This window comes from Periophthalmus magnuspinnatus, chromosome 5, assembly GCF_009829125.3.
Source record: "Periophthalmus magnuspinnatus isolate fPerMag1 chromosome 5, fPerMag1.2.pri, whole genome shotgun sequence".
In the NCBI taxonomy this organism is placed as follows: Eukaryota; Metazoa; Chordata; class Actinopteri; order Gobiiformes; family Gobiidae; genus Periophthalmus; species Periophthalmus magnuspinnatus.
In genome coordinates this window covers 28247831-28267965 of record NC_047130.1, presented here as the reverse complement: position 1 = coordinate 28267965, position 20135 = coordinate 28247831, and the positions used below count along the sequence as shown (strand labels likewise).

Below are 20135 nucleotides of genomic sequence, written 5' to 3'. Positions count from 1 at the left end.
GACACATGCACACACACTATTGTAAGGTTGATAAATTAACAGAAAATTAATTTACAGCAGGAAATATTCTCAGTGTCTTGGTGTGAGGCAGTAATCTGTAGACCTACAGTGCAGCAGATGGTTTTCTTGTCCAAAATGCCAGCTGAGAGGAATCATGTCTGTTCATTAACATGCATTGTTCCAATCAAATAAATAAATAAATAGATAGATAAATACATTAATTAACTAATTAATGAATAAATAAATAAATACATAAATAAATAAATAAATAGATAGATAGATAGATAGATAGATAGATAGATAGATAGATTTAAAAAAATGCATTTCATTTAATCGATTTAATCCCAAAATATAACAGTCCTTATCACCCATAATAACACAGTCCAGTGTTAACCATTAGGCAAAATAAAATCACTCATTATTAGACAGATTCATCATTTTGTGAATTTACCTTTGACTTTACCTTTTAGTTTAGGCCTATTTGTCTCCCCTCAGTCAAGAACAGCCAATAGTCTAAATCTAAATCGGCTAAGAGACTTTGTTCTTGCACTTTCCATGTAGGATTGTGAAATATAAGGCACATTCAGTTTGTTAGATTGTAGTTTCTCTTTTCCTGCAGACACTACGGCACGCGCCTGGCCCCGCCCCTCACAGTGAGCTCGTGCATGGACCGTGTCTCTCCATCATCATCTGCAGCGCGAGGCGAGCGGCAGCGCGGACAAAATGTCAACTGGATCATGGACCTGAGCTGCTGCGGTGCCGGGGCCTGCCGCAACAAGTTGCCCTCGCCATGCGGATCCACTGCAGAGTGCTCGTGCTCGCCTTGTGCCTCGGAGTTTTCTTACTTTTATACTTTTTAGGGGGAAACACTGCGGACGAGCCGCTGTTGAAACAAGTTGTGATCGTGAAGCCTGAAGAGAAGCGCAACTCTTCACCGTCGCCATCGGAGCTCGGGCGCGATGCTGCGGCCAAGTTTGCGGCAAAGAAAGCGCCGGTAAAAGCACGAAAAGAAGGGAAAGCTGCGACTAAAGTGACACATGCGAAAAGGTGAGCGCAGTTTGCACATTCTCTACATTCTCCCGCACAAAAGCGCCGCTAACAAGTTACAAGGACTGAAAACAAATGTCCTGTTTTACATTTACAAAACATATCTCCATCCACCATCTGTCAAAGTAATCTACTGTGCAAAACCTTCTCTCTGCAATTTCTTCTTGACTTTCATTTCCCGTTTTTCAGGCTGACTCTGAGTCACTGGACTGAACTGAAATGTCTGTTTAAATTATCTGTTTAAAGGCGTTAAGATGAGTTTAACGGCGCTGAAATGCACCACTGCTAATGGAATTATGATAAAGAGCTATTTGCACAGATAGGTTATCTAGGACATGCCATAACAGTCATAAATCATACCTGAACTCTAGTCTTATTTGTTTTGTTCTTATTGATCGTTTTATTCCTCTGCTGTTTCTTAAAGGGCACCTTGACTTATAGCTGACATTGTAATAACCTAAACAAGCAGGCACATGTGTTTAAAATCTGTTTTAGGACAGAATACACAGCTCTGTAAGAGATGCCAGTGTGGAGGATTAAAAAAACAATAAAAAACCGAAGCAAAACTATATTATGCTGCTAAAGAAAATTCCATTGTTGACCATGTTTGTTAAGTCATCACATCATGTTTGTTAAATCATTATAGTCTGCTTGATTTGTAACCATAATGGACACACAAAGAACAAATTCTGTCTTCATTAATGGCAAACTTCCATCTGCTAATGTGGCCTGAGTGCAGACGTCCATCACTCACCTGCCGCCTGTTTGGCACGACTCTATTGGGTATGTTGAATGCAGGTGCAGTCCAGATCCTGTCACTGTGGCTGTGCGACTGTTAAAGATTTGTGATTATTTCAGGGTCTGTCATGATTATACATTTTGAAGACATCTGATGTCTGTTTCTTGGGTGTAGACCCGACTTTTTAAAGACTGATTGAACAGCAATACATTGAAACAAATCACCACTTTGCTATTTTTGTTGGATGGACCCTTTTCATCAAGGCTTTCAAATTCCTGTCCGCATCCCTTTGGTTTCCTCTCTGTGGATGCCGCGGTGCCATACAATGTGGCTGCTGAGATACCCTCTCCTTTTGCAGTCAATAATATGTATTCTGCACTATGCCAAATCCAGGCTGAAGGTTGGGGACAGTGTTGGGGAGATAAAACCCATCAAGACGTTACATGGAGAGAGGGACCTTTGCGTCCTCTCAGAAACTACACTGCAGCGTGTGTGCTTGGCACAGATAAGGCAGCTGGGTGGAACGGGCCACAGGAGGGTGAAAAAAGGATTGGAAATGCGAAGGCTGAGTGCTATGCACACAGTCACTGATGATGCACAATACATTGCAAACATATACTTATTATTAAATTATTGACAATACATGAGTTACAACAGTTTGCTTCTCTGTATTAGACTTAGTCCTGCTTTCTCCTTGTCCTGGTTGAAAAGACAAATGTAACTTTTGCTGTAAAAAGTGTATTTTAACTGGTCAGATTGTTATCACAATATTTCTTTGAGTTTAGTATATTTTATTGTGATGTGTTCTGTTTTGCAGTAGCATCAAATAATAATAAATAGACTCAATTCTGTCATTTATGTTTTTGGTCTGTGGCACGTTTCATCTCACAAATCAGAGCAGCGTGTTGATGAGGCGCTTGCTGAATAGACAAACAGGCCTTGTTTTCCAATCTTATCATTTCCTTCCAACACATCACTCTACTTCCTGTGTCCAAAATAGAAGGAAGAGCTCCAGCTGTCATCCCAAACTCCAGGCAAATACAATAGCCTGCATGGACATGGGCGTAGACACATGTTGAGCAGAATGACACGCATCGAGACTGGCATATTTGCAGACTTAATTACTAAAAGGATACAGTAAGTAAAAAGTCAACAAAATAGTAAAAAGTTCTAAAACTGTTGCCTGGCTAGCTAAAACCACACGCTTTGATAATACAAAGACGTCTGGAACCATATCAAACCATAGCAGCCATGTTTTGTAGAGGAGATATGTCCACATTTGAGACACATGATACAAATTAGTGGCTGTGGTTGGACCATCCCACGTTCGGACAGTTGTTTTACACAGTTTTGGTCCAGTTCCAGACCTCTGCGTTCAATCAGAATGGTCAGGCAAGTAAAACTGTACTCAGAATTGAGATAAAGTGTGCATACCTGAGATTAAAAAGTTAAGATGATTAATCAAGATAGTCATAACAACACTCGTCTTAGCGTTTAGATTTCAGTTCACACTTGAGTTGTTGGTTTCATTAGATAAACAGATGACTAAATGTGAGATTAAACAGAAAAAAGCCCTACACCTCCTCCTCCATCTTGGTTTGTATACCGGATAACACGTGTTGAGCAAACGCAATCAACGCCTTACTTACTTATTAGCCACAGTGCAGTCAAATCAAATAGTGCTTTATGTCCCCAAGCGAAAACTACCGCACAAAGAGTAGAATCATTCATCATAAGCTACAACAATGAAAATGGACAAGTGAATTAGCTGCAGTGCCTTAACGGTGAAGGAGACAATAGCAGTATAACGAGATCTGTCTGATGCCATAAAGCTTTTGTATACAGAGCTACTGCGTGTGAGCTGAGAAGGCGAAGGATGTGTCAGTGATCAGAATAACACATGCATTCTGTCTGACACTAATCCTCAACTGTTATGTGCAGGTGTATTTAAATTTCACTCGTCATTATATTTGCATACTAGAGCACGCATGTTATCGTCTATGTAACCCTCCTTTGTTCCGTCGCGTTAAAACGATCATGTACAGGACTGGAGCACTTCTGATGCTTAGAGACAAATCCCTGCTGTGTTATTTTAGATAGAGCGGTGTTAAGCAGTGTTCCTTGGCATTAGCAGTCTCTCCTGCGCTGTAGCATTATGTCTCGCTATAAAAATGTCACTTCGCATGACGGAATGCTCTCCCAGTGAGGAGTGAGGTTTATCTTGGCCCTGTGAAAACCAGGAGAGGTGCTGGGATAGGTCTCGGTGACTGTTACATATGTCTGCTTGATTGTCTACTTGCTTTTAAATGGTTCCTTAATGAGTCATAAGACGCGTGGAAGGAAAATAAAAGTATCTAAACTCTCGGTGGGATCAAATCCAAGACGTTTTCAAAGCAGGAGGTAGTCAGCCAAAGCTTAAAAAGTGAAGGGAGTGCCAATACAATCTGAAAAAAAGATTTAGCTTTGAGTTATAAACAGATAGTATTACGCAAAATAATGAGGTTGCTTAGTTCAGGTCATCCTCTTTGTGTAAACATCAGTTGCAGTCTGATTTTGCTAAAGATGCCAAACAGAATTCAATGTTTTTTGTCCATTTAAGGCAGCAATTGATATCTTTACTTAAAGTAGAGCTCAACAAATGATCAAACATACCGGTATTATCCATCACGGGCTCAAACTGTAGCTTTATGTTTCAAGTTCACATATTTTCTGCTTTTTCGTCTAGTTTAGTATCCCGTTAATGTAAAAAATGAATGTAAAAATACAGCTTCAATACAATGGTTCGCCTCTCAAATGCTTTTCTGAATTATGAGAACCATAATCGCGGCCAACGCTGCAGAAAGTCAACAGGTTTGGCAATAGCAAGCAGCTGTTATGTCTGGCTAAACTGCTTGTGTTTTTAAATTTGGCACGCATAATTCAGAAAAATTATAGTTTCAAATCAAAGCTAGGCTACACACACAGTACTCTAGCCAAATAATCAACTATGATGTACTTCAGGCTGTGTTAAGTGGCACAAATTGTCATAGAAATATCAGCGCTAAGTAAAATCTTGATCATTTAAAATAGAGGACCATGAACTCCAGTTTCTGTTTCCCAGTCATGCAAAGACTGCTTCTCATTACTGCTGCACGGTCCACTATTGTATTTAGTTTACTAGACAACCAGTACACCCACTCTGAATGAGCAACACATGAAAACTGCTACAAAAGTGTTCCATTAAAATAGTAAAATCTCCTTTTTTTCCTCTCCATTTCACATAACTTCAGTATTTCCTTTGTTGTACTCCAGCCTCTACATGTTAATTTTCCTTTGACATTATCTCTCAAAGTGGTTTCTTTCCTGCATAATTTAAAACCACTGTCTGTGTCGCTTTGTAGTCCAAAACTGTTCTTCTTTCTTGGCTGCCACGAATCAATTCAGTCGTTTTTTTCCTTTTGAGCACCTCTCTCTCCCTCCCTCTTTCTTTCTCTCTTTCTCTGTGACTGCCTCCAGATGCTGAAACATTGCCCTGTCGCAAACCTTCAATATGCACCGCACGCTTTTTTGCAAAACAGAGCTATTTGTATGTCTTCAATTATGCAGAGGAATCATTTCCAATCTCGTTTTTTTTGCATGATATGGTGTAATAGAGTTTCTGGAGTGTGGTGGTTCGGGTTTAGGAGGGGAAACGATGTGTGCTCAACAGCCCTGACAGCACATCAGGCTTTGGAGCGTAGCAGCCAAGATGTCTCCGCACCTTCTCATTCATTCTAATTTGGGATTCATTGTCCCTCAGCCATGCAAGAAAAACCTGTGCCACGCTTTGAGATGCCCGTACTGCAGTCTCTTGTCGAATTTCAACTCGATTTTTCAACTCACTAGACATTTTTTGCAAAAACTGAGATGCAAAAGATTGAATAAGGTATATGGCAATAATATAATCTGTTAGCGTAGCACGTTTTAGGCATTTGAAGTAGCTTTGCAGCTGGCACACAGCTTCTTTTAAGGCTTAATGACACAGGAATTAGCTGCTGGATGTGACACAAATGTGGCTGTCGATCTGCGCCAACCACCACCCAACATACAAAGTGAATACACAACTTGGATCAAATGTCTTGCCCAATGACACAACAGTAATATGAAATACAGTGGTTACAACAGCCCTGTTTTAGCTTCATTAAACATTTCTCTACTGAGCCTTTGCTGCCTTAAACTAATATTGACACAGGTTTTTTAAGAGACACCAAAACAGACCCGAGTTGATACATTTTGTCAGAACTACTCTAACAGAAGCTTTACTCCTTTCAAATCTAGTGATGTGAAGCCGTTTGGCCCTCACCAGAGATTGTCTTACTCCATAACAAAAGTGCCTCTGTTCTTTTTGCTTATTCCTCTCTCCTTTAGTCTGTTCCAGCGGCTTGCATGAGCGTGTTATTAGAAGCAGCTCTGTGTGCTCAGAAGCGAGGAGATGGTGTTGGCCTTCGCCTTAGGCTCTGCCATTGTGCAAATGTTTCCCCACTGAGTGTGTTTAAACCTAACAGTCGCTCAGCATACATTGGTAAAAGTCTCATTCCGATGTATAATGTTGTCCAGTGGGAGAGTAGGACAGAAAATATGCAGCTGGAGTAGCATAAGTGATAGTAGAAACTTTGTCATTGTATTTAGCTCAGTCTAGGGATGGACTATATATATATATATATATATATATATGTTCCAGTATCGGTATCAGCTGATATCGCTATTCGATACCAACGTTTTTTTGTGCTGCCCTATTCTTTGTGTGCCACTTTTTGAACAGAACTATGACTGAAAATTAAAATAGAGAAGAGTGTTATATGGCTGTATGTTACACAAATATGTAACTTGTGATTTTATATCCCAGATAAATACATTTTGTTATTATTTTTTACAAAAAATTAATTTGCGTTCTTTACTTTAAATGAATTTCTATGGATTTTAAAAGCTAAATATCGGTATCAATAAATATTAGTTATAGGTCACAGCAGTGGATATTGCTATGGGCTAAAAAAAAATCCATATCGTCCCACCCTGAGCTCAATCTACTCATCAGAGTACAAACTACTGATTACTATCCAGACGTTAGCATTTCATATAGTATTTTTAGTATTTTTTCTGTCGTGAATTGTCAGCTGATTGATTAAAACTGTTTTATTTGACAACAAAGGCTTTATTTCAGAAACCAAAACAAACCCCTGTTCTAATTAAATTGCCTCTTGCAGAGATTTGCATTTCTTTTTTCTTTGTGGCTGGGTTAAGAGTGATAATGACAAAAGTCTGTGTGTGTGTGTCTGTGTGTGTCTTTGTGTGTGTCTGTGTGTGTGTTCAGACAATATTTTAACAATGCATCAGGAATATGCTCAAATCTGCCTGTAAATGTCTTACTTGAAGTGAAAACCTCCAGCCTTTACACTGGATTGGATCTTTTTTGTTAGATTGTAGTGTTGAATTACTTTTCTTTTCCAGTCCTTTAGGAAGTGACAGGAGGGTGAATGCAGCTGTGACCATTGGGATTGTCAGAGGGAAATAGATTCTTGTGGAGCTGACATGAGGTGACACGCTGGTACAGGCGCTGAGGAGAGCTGTCATTTTCCGCTGGCCTCTGAGAATTGATGCATTTGGTCACAGGAGGGAGCGTGGTAAACAATGCACCCTGCCTTCCTTGTGTTGTTAATTAACCGGGAATGTGTGATAAGCTATTAAAGCAGTAGTGAATTATGTTGTGTTATATTGAGGATGGAAGATTCCGATAAACCTTTATGTTAGACTGACATATTGGTTGGCTGATATATCACACCGATACGTTCTCTTTCTAGCGTATCGGCCTTAAATCTCCAGCACAGACCAATATTTTGTTTTGGTCAGTCTGCTGCCTAAAAAATACACACAAAGCTCTATATTAAAACTTTAATATGAAGAGATAACTGCACAAAACATGACTGCACAGATCTCTTAAAGGTGTGTGGTAAAAGAAAATGGCTTGGAGGGAGTTTGTTGTGAATTTAAATGACATAATTTAGGGAAAATAATGTAAATCAGCCCTACATATTAGCGCAAAATATCGGTTTCTCTGTATTCTATATAAACTGTATCGGCCATGAAAAAAAAAAAAAAGAATCGGTCAATCTGTTAGTAAAATGTATTTCGTGTAGTCTAGAGATGCTCATTATGGCCAAACACTTCAATTTGAGTTTCGTCAGACCACATGATGTGTCTCCAAAAATGAAGGAATGAAGGATGAAGGTTTTTGTCCTTGTGAATTTTTGCAAACTGTAATCTGGCTTTTTTATGTGTCTTCTGGCGTAATGGCTTCTTCCTGCAGAGTGGCCTTTCAGACCATGTCTATACAGTCCTCGTTTCATTGAGGATAATGACACACTCTCACCAGCTTCAGCAGCATCTTCATAAGGTCTTTTGCTTTTGTTCTTGTGTTGATCTGCACATTTTGGACCAAAGCACGCTCATCTCTGGGACACAGAACCCCTCAGGAAGGAGACGGGTTCTGTGATGACTGGACAGTCCCATGGTGTTTATACTTGTGTATAATTGTTTGAACAGATGAACGTGGCACCTTCAGGCATCTGGGAATTTCACCCAAAGATGAACCAGACTTGTGCATGTTCACAATTCTCTTCCTGATATCTCGGCTGATTTCTTTTGACTTTTCCATGATGTTACACAAAGCAGCACGTTTCAGGTGTGACTTCAAGTACATCCACAGGTGTGTCTCTAATTAACTCAAATGGTGTCTATAAACCTATCATAAGCTTCTAAATACATGACATAATCATCTGAGTTTTCCCAAATTGTTTAAAAATATAGTAATGTTACTGTATGTAAACTTTGGACTTTGAAGAAAGTCATGAAAAATTTTCTTTAAAAATCCTTCTCATATTATTTTGGTATTTAGCAAATAGAAATAATTTTGGTCATCTTAACTGATGAAAACTGTTTGTCTGATTTCATATCAGACAGTGAGAAAAAAGTGTATCTGTGTAGTGCATATAAAAAAGTGTATAGTGCATATAAACTTCTGGTTTCAACTGTGCTGCTGGTGGTGAAAACAGGACTTGATGGAGCAATGGTGTTTTAAAGATTAAAGATTTAAAGATTACTCAAACATGCATGAATCACACTAAATACAACTTCCAGAAGGTAAAGGAGAAGGGGAAACAACTATAACACGGTTAACACCTTTTAAAAAGTCAGCTTTGCCTAATAGGTCAATAGACAGAACCTCTTGGAAGGTGAAGTCTTTTTAAATATGGTTTTGAAGAATAAAATGTTGTGGTGCAGTTGTGGTAAACAGATCTTGGCGTTCACCTTTCCCTAGCCGAGATGAGGCCCGTGGGATTTGTGGTGGTGGCAGCTGGTGCTGGTGGTCTTTTAATAGAAGTTCATACTGTCATTAGGCCTGTTGCACAGCCCGGTGCTCTCTCTAATAGACTTCAACAGGGTTCACACATGTTCAGGAAACGTACACATTCAGACAGTTGTTTCAGAGTCACACAAGTGTCATAATCTAGATTTAATTAAAATGCCAAGCATGTTGCCAAGACATTTTCACTTTTTGTGAATTGTTCAAAGTAAAGGAGCACTGTAGCTTTTCTCATCTTTCTTCCAGTCCCATTATGCAAAGTTGTAAACAGTGTAACTTGAGTAACCAGTCAGGCAATCTGTGAACTTCACAAACAAGGTAACTGCTTAAAATGGGTCATATTTGATTTGTTTGTAATGGAAAATGTTTCATTTACTGCTAAATTTGGCTGATGATTTAGGATACTGGCATTTTGAAAATCACTTTATTACATCTCAACCAATCTGAGAGGGATGGAAACAAGGTTTACACAATGAGTGAGCTCCAGATCTGGAACAAGGCTTTGAGATGTTTAAAGAAGAGGACTTTTTAAAAACGACTTTGTATGGCTCACCAGTAACCACATACTTAAAAGGATTTATATGGGTGATTGTAAAAAAAAGTGAAAAAAAAAGGTTTTATTTTTTGCTAATGTCACCTTAGGTGGCATAAAGAATTATTTGGGCCACTTAAACTTGTTGTGCTTGTTATGGAGCTCAGAGTATCTCTACATCACCATGACCTTTTACTGCCATTAAGCTCATTCCTGTCCCATTAGTAAATATAATATCTACTGTAGTTTTACAGAAATATGTGCATTATCTGTGTAATGTCTGAAAAGTTTTGAGGATGGGTACATAATAAAGCAGGATGTTTCTTTTAAAGAACCTCAGAAAGTCTGAGGCTTCATTGTGGTATTATTTGTGATTATAGAGTGAACCATTGCAGTTTTATAAGGAATTATCCAAGGTGACTTTTTGACAAGCATATATGAAAGTATTTAATATACAAATAATGAGCACAGTAGTTTTACAATATTTCAGTCTGTCTTTTATAACATTTAGGTTGTTAGGTTGGATTTTGGGGCTAATAAATTAAGTGAAACTTCTAAATTTGAAAAGTGGACAACACAAAAATGCTCTCTACAGCATATAAATTGATTGATTGATTCTGCAAAAATCAGTAATGCCATCAGGTCACCAAATCTGGTCCAAAGAAGGGATGATGAACTAATGTGAAACCTAACATTGCTTCAAGGAAATAATTGTACAATTGGTACAGCCAGCGCACATTCAGTGTACCCCTTATTATAGAATCACCCATAGAATCTGCAAACAGATTTTCTGTTTGAGTCTTCTGTACTCTGGTGAGAGTTACACCATGTAGTATTTCATTGCTCCTTATCTTCTTTATTTCCAGCAAACAGCGGAGCAATGTGGGCCGACCTGTGACGAAGCGAGCCAGAGCTGGGGAGAGCATGCATCTGGCTGTGGTCGCCTGTGGAAACCGTTTGGACGAGACCCTGGCCATGGTTAAATCGGCCCTCCTGTTCAGCCTGAAGAAGATCACGTTTCACATATTTGCAGAAGACCCCTTGGCCCCGCTGTTTGAAGAGAGGGTAAGATCGTGTCAGTAGGTAAAGCTTTGCAATGACTGATTCTCCCTGTCAGACTTGTGGTGTATTCCCAACTGGCGGATGCGTTCTTTTCCAGTCCTGTGATTCCAGATTTTGTGCGGTGCATGTTAAACACCCTGCCTTGCTTTATAGTTGATGACAAGATCAGAGCAGTTTTAACTCCCCTTGTGACTCCCGGTAGTACAGACACATAACCCTTTTATCTCAAAGCTGGGGCGTAATATATCACTCAGACACCCTGCTTTGCCCCAGCACCGCTCCCCACTTCAAAGTCACCTCTGCTGCTGCGGCTGCTCTCATTCTGATTAGTTACACTGCTCCTGTAACTAGCATCCTAGTGTCACCACAGCCATTTTGACAATCCAAGGTTTAAAATGCAAAAAAAAAAATCATCAAATTCAACCAGCTCCAGAAAACAGCATTCAGTTCTTTTACTCAGAGTGAGCCTTTTCTGGATTTTTAGTTATATTAAATTGGATTTTTTTTATCTAAATAACTAGCGCTCCAGCTAATGATTATTTCAGTAGTTTTCTAGGCAGCGATAAATTTTCTGATTCATCGACGAATGATTATTTCTATTGCACAGTGAGACCTTTAAATCTTATACAAATAAAGGTTGAAATATGGTGAAGGCTTCTAAATGGAGGACATTTCCACCTATTAGCATACTGGCTATCACTATAGTTTTCCTTGTTTTATTTTAAGTCTGACGATGGACTTGTATATAGAAGATAAATGATGTCTGAGCCTCCTATTCCTGCTCAAAAAACAAACAAAAATTGCCTCTTATCTTCCCCCAGACTATTTTTCTTTTGTGGTTAGAGGCTTTGAGATGGATACATACCGCAGATTGGGGTCCCGAGGAGCTCTTACGACACTGTTGGTACAATCTTGTGTGGAGTGGCTGTTTGTTTTTTCAGTTTAACGCTCAATGCAGTCTTCACTACACTGAATAGGTTTGAAATAGACTGGGAGTTCATGCTGTCTGAAAATCCTCTGAAGCTTTTGTAGGTAATAGTTACACCTTTCCTTCTAGGTTCTGGTTCTCTGTTGTCCTCTTTGATCTTTTGAAGACCCATTTTGGATATCCACGATTAAAGAGGGCTTTCTGCATATGTTGTTCTTTCGCTTTTCCCTCTGTGCTTGTAGGAATAACTTGAGCTCTCTGTTGTAATGCTCGAAAAACAATGGTGTGAATCAAAAAACAGGTATTGGTTGGTGTGTGTGGGCTTCCTGAAGACTTCTACCTGGAGCTGCTGGTCTTCTTTTAGTCTTTTCATATGTGTTTTAGAGTCTGTACAGTCCAGATAATGATTGTTTTTGTTTTGTTTTTTTATAGTCGACTACTACTCGATTATTTGTTGCAGCCCTACAAATAACAGTTAGAATCTCCACTTCTTACTGCCCCTATGCAAGAAGCATTTCCATAAAACCTTACTTTAAGCAGTGACTTGCATGTGAATCGTTCCCATATGTGGAAAGATCCCATGTGGCAGCCAGAGAGTCCAGCTGCTTTAGAACATAGTGTTCAGTATGCTGCATACATTTCAGGGAGCAATTCTGTTAAGACTTCAGCTGTGATTTGCATCTCCTATTTTCATCTGCAAATTAACCGCTTATCGCAACACTTTTACACTTTTCGGGGTCAAATGTTAAACCAATAGAGCCTAATAGGTCAAATGACACATGGTTTAGTGCTACAGGAGGCTGCATTAAGGAACAGCTGTATTGGACACGACACTGCATGACTTCATTGTTTTAACTATGTTTGTATTAGTCAGATTATCTTTGCCAGACATTTTGTTTCAGTAAAACATCTGCTGCAGCTTCATGCATCTGTGAATATTTAAAGCCACATGTCACTGTGGCTCATTGCACTCATGTTTAATTAGAGCTATTTGCGCAAGTTGTGGAAAAGTAGTTCTATCACGGTTTATTTCACTGAACTAACTAAAACAGTGATATTTGTGTTCAGTCTGCACACATTGAACCATGAACATAGTGGCTGCCTTTGCCTCAGTTTTGTTTTTGTTTGTGTTGAAATGCTGTGTCTAGTGATGGGTGAAAGGGATTTGAAATTTAACGCCGCGAGTTACTACGTGGAAATGTGTTGCTGTTTCTTATACTGAGAAACCTCGCTATAAAATGAAAACAGGAAATTATATTCACAGATAACTAGAGCATGGGGTGCATTCTTTTGAGAAAGCTGAACCCGATCTTACCATACGAGAGACAGACTATTAATCTGTGTCATTGCATTTACAGCTGAAGCAGTGGCCCCGCTCCGTTGCAGCTAAATTTCACTTCACCATCTACCCCATCACCTTCTCAGTGGGCGATGCGGAGGAGTGGAAGAAGCTGTTCAAGCCATGTGCCGCACAGAGACTCTTCCTTCCTGTAAGTGTCCTCTCAAAACGCCATTAATTAACATGTCAGCCACCCCAATCCAATTTACCTCTCTGTTCATGCCGTTGTTATACTCTTCTGACTGCTTATAATTACTCGGTTAATTATTGATGATTTCACACCTCCTCTGCTAAGCTTAGTGAACAAATCTCTAGAGATCAAGTCTGGTAATTCTATCAAGTGAAAAACCTATGCCTGCGTATTGATTTTTACTCTCTCAAAGCTGTTCATTGAAATATCAGACAACTCACTTACCGTGTAATCAGCATAGTGCAGGTCGAAGGGGTCCATAGCTGATTTTTTTTTCTCTTGCTGCAGTCAAATCAATATATTACCTTGTGTACGCAAATGAAGTTAAGTGTTCTAGTAAAAATCAAAGTAGCCTAAAATAAAATATAGATTTTTTGGCCTTTTTGTTTGGTCTTTGAACGTACTGAAGGAATGATTAATATTTGATTATTATAGATAAAGAAACCAGTTCTTGAATAATGGATAGATTATGTGTAATATGTCTTGGTATTTTCTGATTCAACAACAAAGTGTGGGACTACATTCTTATAATTACTTCTTCTTCGACTTCTGAATTAGTCTAAATAAACCATGAACAAAGACTTAATTCATGATCACCACAATAATTCAGACTTAGCAACCATTTAATTAATGTGTTGGGGTTAATTAAGTACTTACTAAGCATGATCCATTCTTTTTTTTCCCAAATGTTTTTATTAGGAACACAGGCAGAAAGACAAACTACAATGAAATATACAGTTTAGTTGTCCTTGTTTTGTTTCTCTTCAAATGCACAAGCACCGTGCGCTAGAATTGTACAAAATACGAGCACATAGATATGGAAATGTCACCCACCATGTTTGTGTGCAAAAAAAAAAACATGAATAAATTAACATCCCCATCCCAATCCATCTCAGCCCAACACTACACCACTACACTTATCACATTTGTCTTCAGTTTCTCTGTACATTTCAGTCCTGATGTACAACTTTGAATTGGATAAAACAAAGACGAGCGCAGGTAGTAGCAGATCGTATTCTATCAATGCCGTCATCCCAGAGATCCTCACTCAGTAGTATTCCCAACTCTTTCGCCCATGCATTTTAATTTTGATGCTTAAATCACCACTTAATGACAGAGTGAAGTCATGCATCTTAGAAATCAGTCATTTGTGATGTGGATTGTGTGAGAGCAATTTGTCCCAGGACTGTGCAGGAGGTACAGAGGGGAAATGAGGAAAACGCTTACAAACAAAATTACGGGCCTGAAAATAACGAAACAAGTACGAGGTAGGGTATATTTGGAGGAGAGAGTAGTGAAACTATCAAACACACCAGATGTATATAAACCCTTGATTTGTTTGATACCACTATTGTACCAAATTGAGGAGATAAGTTGGTTAACAAGCTTTGGGAAGAGGTATATAAATTAAATCACTGTCTAAACTGGTACCAGATTTAAAGTGTGTTGAGAAGTACTTGATTATCAGGCATTATTCATTCTCAGTAAACAATTTGTTCATTATGAATTAAGTCTTTCTGCTTTATTTAGAACTATACAACCTTCCCCCTGTTATCATATTTTTAGCATAAATGCACCGTTACTCCCACTATCGTATGCTTTCCTGCTAGCAGTCTTACAATTTTAGTAGCTGCAAAGTCTAAAAACCCCTCTTATCTTCTTCCCCTCTGGAGTTTATCTGCCATCTATGACAGCATGATCCGGCAGTCTGCACTCAAAGTAAAACTCATCTTGAACGTATCTTTTGTTTGTAGCTGAGTCAGTGTTTTCAGTCACAGATGCAGTGCAGCCGGAATCTTTAAGATGTCCTTCCACAGGTTCTTATCTGCGGTCTCCTGTCTCGCAGTCGTGTACTTCATTACTTTAGCTTTAGACTTTTTTTTTCCACGTTATGTTTGGAAGCATTCTACAGTAAAGTCACAGCAAAGGCATTTGGTGGAAAAAGCTGACAAATCACTGCGCAACTAGTAAAACGTGGTAAACCATAAACCACAGAGAGACACCAAAAGATTACAAGAAAGTTTTATGGTAAATATCCACATCACGGCCACGTTCAAGAGTCAGCAGAGTGCAATCTAAACATATTATTGGCCTGCAATGCTTATCCCAATCTGTTACATTCATTTGGGCTCCATTATGATATTAATATGCCTTTTACTGGTCTGTTCTTGTTCGGTTGGTTGCTAATAAAGTTTATTTTGTATCTTCATTCTTCTGATAGGTCATTCTGAAGGATGTGGACTCTCTGCTCTACGTTGACACCGATGTGCTATTCCTCCGGCCCATGGATGATGTCTGGAGTTTCTTTAAAGCTTTCAACAGTTCACAACTTGCAGCAATGGCCCCAGAGCACGAGGTCCCAAAGATCGGATGGTACAGCCGCTTTGCACGACATCCTTTCTACGGAGTTACAGGGGTCAACTCCGGAGTGATGCTCATGAACCTGACGCGGATCCGCAGCACACTGTTCAAAGTAAGAAGCAAACTGTCACGATGAAGAAAAATGACTCACACGTTCATAAAGTTCAAGACAGCCGAAAACACAAATGAGAGAGCCAAATAAAAACGTAGACGCAGTTATTTGAAGGCCAGTATAATGACAGTGTTATTAGGAATGAGACTTAAATGTTGTCGTTCTTGTTCACTCTGATCGGTGGCAGACAGTTTGGTTTTTCTTTGAGCTGGAGTCACTGGCTGAGTGCTGTGAGTGGGTTGTGATTGAAGTGTTCTGATTACCACACTGGCAGCACAGAACTCTGCCCTCAGAATTCAATTTAGCAGCTCTCTTCGTGCTGCCAGTCGTTTGCAATTGGGAGGGCAAATGTAAATTGGGTCTGCTTTGATGATTGTGTATATTTTGAAAAAGGCTCGACTTGAGCTGTCTGTGAGTGAACATATTATTATTTATAATGCAGAACAGTATGATCCCCAGTGGCTTGTCGTGGGAGGATCTTCTAAATCCACTCTACCAGAAGTACAAGAACCACATCACCTGGGGCGACCAGGACCTCCTCAACATCATTTTTCATTATAACCCAGGTACCATTTGCATATTGTCCTACTGAACCCTGTGTTATATTAGATTGGCTTTAGGTGACTGAGGTAAAAATGGGGAGAGAGAGAGTTGTGACAGGAGATTTCTTTTTAATTTGCCCATACAATATTTAAATTGCCCCTAAGGGATAAATGAAGTTATTTGAGTTAGCACAGATAAAGTAGTCAAATGAACAGATAAAAAAAAAAAAAAAATCATATAGTAATATTAAATTATTACATGGATTAATGGACTAGTGGACTTCTTATCAGCTTTACAGATAGATGGAATGTTTTGCCAAGCCAGTTCAGTGCCTTCAACTTAAAACAGTAAATAATGGTTAGTTAATAAATAATAGCTGTTTTTTGATACTTCAATAATACTATTGTACCTATTGATGTACTTCTCATTATCTAGAATAACAAAGGTGAAAAAAAAAATAAAATCTTTGAAGGAAACTTTTTTTTTTTCATCAATTTATGGTGACAATGTCTAGTAACTTTTAATAGTGATCACTCAGGACCCACCAGGCATCAACATTTTCATAACTGGTATCACCTTTTAACAGTATCCATCCTTAGTAAACAAAGAGTTACGGCAAACTCCTTTTTTAGCTGCTAAACACACTGCACGCACCTGTGTTTATGTGCGTAATGTCGCAAAACAGCCACATGTCAATGTGAGGACGGCCACAGCTCAAGCAGGACGTATGCGTGCAGCACTGATGGACTGTGTTTCAATGGGAAAGTCCATCAAACTTGACTGGGCGCATTTAGTCACTTGAAACAGGTCTTCAGTGAAAATGCCTAGCTGAATAGGCTTGTATTTACAGTCTGTGGATGACAAATGTGAGGATTTCAAGTCTTTCAGTCTTTTTAAACTGGGGCTCCTTCAAACGATACATAACTGTCCCAGGAATACATTATACTGATGGCAAATGCACAAATACAAACACAAATGTATTCTTTCTATGTATTTTGATGGGGATACACGCCTACGCTCGTGTCAGGCATCAAAAAATAGGTTGGATTCAATTTTTTTTTTTATTTACTTGCACGATATGTTGCCCAATTCACATCCAAAATGGTAGCGTGGGATGAAATACATATAATACATATACAATAAAAAATAAATTTTGGATAATCTGGTTCTTTTAAAGATTACAAACATATGCCACTGCTGTTGAATAATCATATTTCAGATTATTTCTTTTCTTTATTTCTATGAATTATGAAATGAGTAAAGTTGTAGGTAAACAGCAGACTGGAGCAAACAGACGAACCAGCTGCAGAGGCCAGATGTGCATTCTAAGTGTTTAAAGCTATCTTCAGGGCTGCTTGCTTGAAAACCCAGTGAAGTGGAGTGTTTGTTTTAGATGATAAGGCCTAAAGCTTTCTTCCATCTCCAGGGGGAAATTGTCGAAGTTCTGACCCATTTTAACTGAAAAGGGCTATTTAATCCGCCTTGAGCAGCTGGAAAATCAAAAAGTACTTAGCTGGTTGCATTTTCATATAAAATAGCTTGCGTGCAGAAATGTGTGTACCGGTATATGTATATATATTATATTATATTATATATATTATATATATTATATATATTATATTATATTATATTATATATATTATATTATATTATATTATATATATATATATATATATTATATTATATTATATATATTATATTATATTATATATATTATATTATATTATATATATTATATATTATATATATTATATATATATAATATATATTATATATATATTATATATATTATATATATATATATATATTATATATATTATATTATATATATTATATATATTAAGGCAATCTATTAGAGATGTACTAAAACATTTAACTTTTTAGGTTGAAGTATTGCACAATAAGGACTGTGAACTGTAAAATTAAACATAAAAATTCAAACATATCACTCTATAGAAGGTTACATGACAAGTTTCTGTTCTTCTCAAATTTTTTTAAGCTCTTTCAACTGTTTAAAAGTATAAATAATATACTCAGAGTTCAAATTTTGCACATCTCTCAAACAGCAGTTGCAATATTACCGGTAATAATTTTTCCCTGTATCTTCCATCTCTACATGTAAACTATCGGATTTTTCCTAATATCCAGTGGCAATTGTGGTTTTCATTTTTCTTTTTAGAGTGTCTTTTCATCTTCCCCTGCCAGTGGAATTACAGGCCTGACCACTGCATGTACGGAAGCAACTGCAAAGGGGCCGAACAGGAGGGTGTGTCCATTCTGCATGGAAACCGCGGAGTGTATCATGATGACAAGCAGCCGGCCTTCAAAGTTGTCTATGATGCAATCCGTGATGTGAGTGTCCTTTACCTTTACTGTATCATCCAGAAGAATAGCACCTCCTGTTGGTGCAAATGTCATCTCCTAATACAGAGGTTGGCATCTCAACCTTTGCTCACCCACTAATGAAAAAGACTAAATAGAAAATGTATATCATGCTATGTCATTCAATGCAAATTATGAAGGAATAAAAACATCATGTGTGATAATGTACAATAAAAGGGAAGTATCTGATGACACAGCCCAATCTGATTCATTTGATCTAGTATAAGAAAACTGTTGTTTTAATTTCAAATTAAAGAACACAGAAACCCTTTACTCATCTAGGTCAGTATGTTAAATGATGTCTTTTATCTAGTCACAGAGCTGTGCATTTTTGTGATAAGCACCTTAAACACTAGCTGGGTGGAAAGTGTGATAATACGCCATTACATCTGTGCTGATTATTTGCGCTTTAGTTACTGCTGCCCTGAAAGTTCTGATAAAATTAAGAATTATTTCAAAACATTTCCTAAATGATAATGTAATGAAATCATTTTAAGCCATTATGCCTGAGTACTGTTTGTATGTACAGTATTTTTTATTTAGTTTCATATAAAATAAATACTTTGTGTAACATGACAAATTCCTGTCCTGTGAAAAATTCTAGATATTCCAAGTCCATTAGACGATCAACAGTTCTTTGCTCCTGTTAGGGGAACATCCGGAGTGTATATTAAAACTACCTTTTAATTTTTTTACCTCTTCCGTATTAATTCATGAATTATGTGGATTCACCTATGTGTATATATGTGTTTTGGTGAACAAATACAGATTATTGTGATGTATAAAACAAACGTGTATTCATGTACTTAACATAATGTTTTCTGATCTTGTAGTTTCCCTTTGAGGACAACATGTTCCAGTCCCTGTTCTACCCAATTCAGACTAAGTTTCTTGACACAGTCAACACTTTGTGTGGTCGAATTCCTCAAGTTTTCCTGAAGCAGATAGAAAAGACTATGAGAAAAGTGTTTGAGGACAAAGTGATCCGCCACGCTCGGCCCCGCAAGTAGCTGCTGGTCTGAAGAACAGAAAACAGTAATAATTGAGCTGGTATCACTCGAGCCTTGAGCCTTTTAATTGACACAGGAACTTGAAAGTAATGTTGAACTAAAATGAAATATGAAAACTTTGTTTTAATTGTGAAATGAACCTATGAGCAGCAAACAATGCAGGTCATTGATGCTGCTTTATCATCTTTTAATTTTCATTAGCCACCTGCAAACAAAATGATTGGATTGACCTGAATATATTTGCTCATGTTTGAACAAACATATTTTAATATGAGCCATCAAATAGCATCTTTTAATGTCAAATAAATCATCTTATTCATATTGTCATGTTCTAAGACAGACCTCATTTGTAGGTACACAGGGGAAAACATTTCTTTTTATTGTTTTTATTTAAGGTGTCATGTGAACAATGATGTGTCAAATGACTTTAATACAGTGTTTAGACTGTTTTGTCAAACCAGTGTGTACATATTTCATCTATACAATTCATTTTTTTCAGTAGTCACCCATTT

General features: G+C 37.9%; 1 protein-coding gene across 1 annotated transcript; it reads left to right on the top strand.

Annotated features, from left to right (window-relative positions):
• Positions 1 to 702: 702 nt before the first annotated feature.
• Positions 703 to 19878, top strand: gxylt2 (glucoside xylosyltransferase 2). The gene is made up of 7 exons (XM_033966649.2): positions 703 to 1047; positions 10563 to 10761; positions 13045 to 13176; positions 15437 to 15688; positions 16131 to 16254; positions 18411 to 18583; positions 19447 to 19878. Exons 1-7 carry the CDS (start codon positions 791 to 793, stop codon positions 19621 to 19623), a joined length of 1314 nt encoding a protein of 437 aa, XP_033822540.1. The 5' UTR covers positions 703 to 790; the 3' UTR covers positions 19624 to 19878.
• The last annotated feature ends 257 nt before the right edge of the window (positions 19879 to 20135 follow it).

Excerpts from the sequence above, each read along its gene's own strand:
- gxylt2 (XM_033966649.2), top strand. The coding sequence starts at position 791 with ATGCGGATCCACTGCAGAGTGCTCGTGCTCGCCTTGTGCCTCGGAGTT. Across the intron at positions 10,762-13,044 it reads CCCCGCTGTTTGAAGAGAGG|CTGAAGCAGTGGCCCCGCTC; the intron begins GTAAGATCGTGT and ends TTGCATTTACAG. Across the intron at positions 16,255-18,410 it reads CATTTTTCATTATAACCCAG|AGTGTCTTTTCATCTTCCCC; the intron begins GTACCATTTGCA and ends TTTTCTTTTTAG.